Raw genomic sequence first — 5,654 nt, 5'->3', positions numbered from 1 at the left:
TAACAAAGTCATGTGCTTTGTCTACTTCACGATGTATGGAATGATGCTTGTTGCACTCACTCCAAACTACCACATTGCTCTAGTGTCATGTACACTATTTGTTATTGTTGCAACGAAGATTCAATTGGCTTGTAATACAAACTTATGGTTAGTTTTGATAGTGTTTAAAACTTGTGGGTATAAATCATATTTTTCTAAAAAAGTGAAATATATTTCCCAAATACTATGGCCAAACACATGGTGAAATTTCACCCAAATAATATTTGCCAAGAATATTTAGAAATTTATGGCCAAACGTTAGCTTAGTGTGCCTCCACATGATCAAGCATTTATAATCACTAAACCTTAAAACTATTTTTTTAAAGACGGTCTCTCCAAGCCATATTTAACATAATAAACATAGTAATCTAAGCCTCAGCTCAAGTCATCATTCCACCATCTTTATACTCAATTTGTCAAATCACTATTCCTATGCTAATTATATTAAACTAAATCAATCAAAAATATATTTTCAATATGATATGATATTATTCGTTTTTAATCAACGACGATAAAGAAAAAATGAAAGGAACACACGTAAGTATAGTATGGACGGTAGTGGGAATAAATTTAATGTGCCGGCACAAGCACAACATCTTAGGTTTGGATCAAAATGTTTGACCACTGCAGTCTTTGACTTCCGTCCTCTAATACGTTAACGGGTCAATTCAACGCCGTCCAGATGGAAAACTAAATACTCCTATGTGTTACACATAACGGAAATTTGTTACGTAGAGTTCATTCATTTCATGTTTAAACATCTGATTAAAGTTATGTAGATGTTAATAATGTAGGAATCAGTTATGTATAATTTTATGCATATATTAGTTATTTCATCTTTTATTTTGTATAAAATAATATATAGATTTCCTCATGATTTATAGATGTATTGGGTTATGTTTGTTTCTAAATTGTCATATTAATGTTATACGTGAATAACTTATTTTCTATTTACGTACCAAACGTAGTATAAGTTATATAAATTTATTCAAAATACGGGAAATAAGACCATTCGTTGACTATTTAATTTATTATTCTTATTGTTTAATGTAAAGCTTTCAATTAGGTAACTACAGGTTATAGAATATAATAATATATTACATAACTATAGTATAGTTACTAACAAACTGAATATGAACATAAATTAAAAGAGAGGGAAATGTTCTTCAAATGTATAAAAGTATTTTTGTTGTTGTTGTATAAACATATTGACTAATTTAAAAGAATAATGTCATCAACTACTGGTCTAATTTTGAAAACTTAATATAAAATGTTATTATTATTCTATACAGACTATTCGATTTGACCTTAATATTTGTGTTTAACGCATCACTCTCTCACATCGTGGAAAGTATAAAAAAATTCATAAACGAATATTGAAACATTAAAGTTTATATTATAAGTGAATTTGGATTAAGTGCCTAATCTTTTTTTTTTTTTTGGTTTGTCAAGGTCAAAGTTTAAATGGAAACTGGATCATGATTTGACAATATGAAATATTTAATCTACAATTATCCTTTCAGTGTTTATCCTTGTTGAAATCAATTTCAATTTTACTTGTTCACTATATTAAAAATAAACATTCATTTTTACTTATTCAGTTTGAAAAATTAAAAAATAATATATTACTTAATTACTAATTTACACTTTTTTGTTAACTATAATCATTTCTCAATATATTTTTTAAAATATTAAATTTATTATATTCAATAAGTATAAAATTTTCTTAAGACGTGTATCAGATAAATACTAGATAAGTAAAAATAAACGAAGCTCGAAGGAAGTATCACATTGCATGCTTGACTAGAAACTAGCAAAATAGCAACAACAACCAAAAAAAATATAATTCTAAAAAAGCAAATTTGACAGAAACCACATGTCAAAGTGGACGGAAAACGAAAAACAAGCCAACATGAGAAAAGCACTCTGTGTACAATTATTAATTTAGTAATTTTAAGAAATTAATGAGGAACAGAAGGAATCAAAGACGGTGGCATGAAAAAATAAATAAATTATTTCTACTTAGATCCCAAAAACAAATAAAACACGAGCCAGATCAATAATAAAAGCACCACAGAAACCAATAAGAAAGTGCCGTTCTTTTTTATATATAATTTGTCGCACGCCTTTGTTATGCGTATTACTATATTTTTGTGCCATCAAGCCACCCCACAAACCATAATATATCATTAATATCTCATGATTAAGACTCGAGGCGGACTCAGGATTTTTTCTAAGAGTGTTTAGAATATGAAGAAGTAAACACATAATGAAGGATCAACATATATTATAGATACATAAAAATAATAATTTTAACCAAATATAAATAATATAGTTTTTTTTTTTGTTGTAGAGGGTTCAAATTCCCTCGGCCCTACCTGGCTCCGCTAATTGATTGAGACCTCAAATGTCATCACCTTACTTTTGACATCACACACTTGTTTATTTATAGGCAAGAATACCCACAGAGATTTCTCATTCTCATTCAACTATATTGAACTCCCCTTCTCTTGTTGAAGAAAAGTCAAGAGTTCAATTCTTGATTTCTAACAGAAATGGCATCAACTTCTCTTGCTCTTCCTTCTCTTAAGCTACAATTCCCCTCACATAAATCATCATCTTCTCGTAAAAATTCATCGTCTCATCGTGTTAGTATTCGTCCCATTCAGGCTTCAGTGTCTGAGAGACCGCCATACATTTCATCACCATCACCATCACCATCGCCACCTGTTAAACAAGCAAAACTCCCAACCCGAAAAGTCCCTGGAGATTATGGACTGCCATTAGTTGGTCCATGGAAAGACAGACTTGATTACTTTTACAATCAGGGCAAAAATGAGTTTTTCAAATCAAGAATTCAGAAGCATCAGTCTACTGTTTTTCGAACGAACATGCCACCAGGTCCATTCATTTCATTCAATCCAAACGTTGTTGTTTTGCTCGATGGTAAAAGTTTTCCCATCCTTTTTGATGTATCTAAGGTTGAAAAAAAGGATCTTTTCACCGGTACTTTCATGCCCTCCACTGATCTCACAGGCGGTTATCGTGTTCTCTCCTATCTTGATCCTTCCGAACCAAACCATGCCAAATTGAAGAAACTCATGTTTTATCTCCTTTCATCACGGCGCAATGAAGTTATTCCAGAGTTTCACAATAGCTACTCCGAGCTATTTGAAACTCTGGAAAACGAACTCTCCACGAAAGGGAAAGCCAGGCTCAATGCAGCAAATGATCAAGCTGCATTTAACTTCCTGGCTAGATCCTTATATGGCATTAATCCTCAAGACACCAAACTTGGAACCGATGGACCTAAGTTGATCGGCAAATGGGTGCTGTTCCAGCTTCATCCTTTGCTAATTCTCGGCCTCCCGAAGGTTCTTGAAGACCTTGTTATGCACACTTTCAGACTTCCCCCTGCCTTGGTGAAAAAAGACTACCAGAGATTGTACAATTTCTTCTATGAAAACTCAACTTCCGTTCTTGATGAAGCAGAAAAAATTGGCATTTCTCGCGAAGAAGCTTGTCACAATTTGCTATTCGCAACATGTTTCAATTCATTCGGAGGGATCAAAATCTTTTTCCCCAATATGTTGAAATGGATAGGCAGAGCAGGGGCTAAACTCCACAGCCAATTAGCTCAAGAAATTCGTTCAGTCATTTCATCAAACAGTGGGAAGGTCACAATGGCTGCCATGGAAAAAATGCCATTAATGAAATCAGTAGTCTACGAATCCCTCAGAATTGAACCCCCAGTAGCATCACAATACGGCAGAGCAAAACACGACATGGTAATCGAATCCCACGACGCATCATTCGAGATCAAAGAAGGTGAACTCCTTTATGGGTTTCAACCATTTGCAACCAAAGACCCAAAAATCTTCGACCGATCGGAAGAGTTCGTCGCCGATCGGTTCATCGGAGAAGAAGGAGAGAAGCTGTTGAAACACGTGTTATGGTCAAATGGGTCGGAAACAGAGAACCCATCGATAAATAACAAACAGTGTGCCGGAAAAGACTTCGTCGTACTGGTTTCAAGATTGTTGTTGGTCGAATTGTTCCTCCGATATGATTCGTTTGAGATTGAGGTCGGTGCATCTCCATTAGGAGCTGCAATTACCTTAACTTCTCTGAGAAGAGCCAGTTTTTGATTAACACTGGCTTAATTAAGTAATTAGTAAACTTGTTTAGTGTATTATATTTCATTGTTATTAAGAAATAAGAATTTACAGAACAGAGCATGCCGGCCGGCGGCGGGGATTGAGGAAGAGGCCGGTGATGTGTATAGTTTAGTATAGTAATTATTTTTTGTTGGAAAATGGAATGTGTAACTATTTTTACTCTTTTCAATGATCAATATTCAATGTAATATGTTATTCTCAATAAATACAATACTCCTTCGTATCCTTTTAACGGTGGTTTCATTTTTAGAGTTAAACGATAAGAATTTTGATTAACATTTTATTATATATATATTTTTTATCATATTGATATGTAAAAAGTTGCAATTTATAGTATTTCACTTATAGTTTTTGAATATCTAAATTTTTGTTTAAATATCAAGTTAATGTAATATAATTTAACTTTAAATATTAGTCAAATTGATTTTCGAAAAACGCGAAATGAAGGGAGGAGTAAACTTACCCTCGAAATGATATCCTAATTTCTATTATATAGAAGAGTGAAGACGACCAGGACGACCAAGGGTAAATTAGTAATTATGTTATTATGCAAGGGCATTGTTGCTTGCCGATCAAGGGGTAAATTAGGTATTACCAAAAATAATTGTTGTAATTGACTTGTACCAGCTGCTATCATGATTATTTTATTGCTCTATTGGACAAAAAACCCAAAACATATATATATGTATTTATTTATTCGTCCTTTCTCAAAATGTACTACTCCCTCTGTCCCAATTTATATGACTTACTTTCCTTTTTAGTCAGTCCCAAAAAGAATGACACATTTCTATTTTAAGTAACAATTTGCCTATAAAATGTCTTTTTTACCCTTAATGAAATGATTTACAACCACACAAATTTCTATCATTCATTTTGGACCACAAGTTTTAAAAGTCTTTCCATTTTTCTTAAAGTTTGTGTCAAATCAAAGTACATCATATAAAATGGGACGGAGGGAGTACTACTTTGACTTACGGACCCCAGCTGGTACTTAATTACTACGCGCCATGTGCTTTTTTACTCTTTTTTTTATCTGTTTTTTTACAAAGTGTGGTCCTTACTTAGATGTTTACTGCACGCGCTCTTTATGCAACTTTTTAAATAGAGTCATCCAATAAAGTGGGGTCCATTAAAATTTTATTTGACAAGTTCTTCCTTATTTTGGTCTCTCACATTTTCTAACACGGTACCTTTAGCCTTTTAAGTGTTTTTGTACTTAAAATATTACTCTTAATATTATCCCTCCCCTCTATTTTATATTTTAATTTGACACAGAGTTTAAGAAAGAAAAAAAATTTAAATTTATGATCTAAAACAAGTGATAAATATTTATGTAGCTATAAATAATTTTATTAAGATTAAAATAAATATTTTAAAGTTAAATTGTATCATTCTATTATATATATATATATTGTTGACACCCAATTTTGACCGACC

At 32.2% G+C, this 5,654-nt stretch overlaps 1 protein-coding gene across 1 annotated transcript; it reads left to right on the top strand.

Annotated features, from left to right (window-relative positions):
* Positions 1-2,419: 2,419 nt before the first annotated feature.
* LOC102589003 (allene oxide synthase, chloroplastic) lies at positions 2,420-4,443 on the top strand. The gene has a single exon (XM_006366379.2). It carries the CDS (start codon positions 2,595-2,597, stop codon positions 4,185-4,187), a length of 1,593 nt encoding a protein of 530 aa, XP_006366441.1. The 5' UTR covers positions 2,420-2,594; the 3' UTR covers positions 4,188-4,443.
* Positions 4,444-5,654: the final 1,211 nt, after the last annotated feature.

This window comes from Solanum tuberosum, unplaced genomic scaffold (assembly GCF_000226075.1).
Source record: "Solanum tuberosum cultivar DM 1-3 516 R44 unplaced genomic scaffold, SolTub_3.0 scf00633, whole genome shotgun sequence".
NCBI lineage: Eukaryota > Viridiplantae > Streptophyta > Magnoliopsida > Solanales > Solanaceae > Solanum > Solanum tuberosum.
Note: the sequence above shows the minus strand (reverse complement) of the source record. Positions and strands in the feature narration are given on the sequence as shown.

Bases quoted from the DNA above. Each gene is read 5' to 3' on its own strand.
- LOC102589003 (XM_006366379.2), top strand. From the start codon at position 2,595: ATGGCATCAACTTCTCTTGCTCTTCCTTCTCTTAAGCTACAATTCCCC.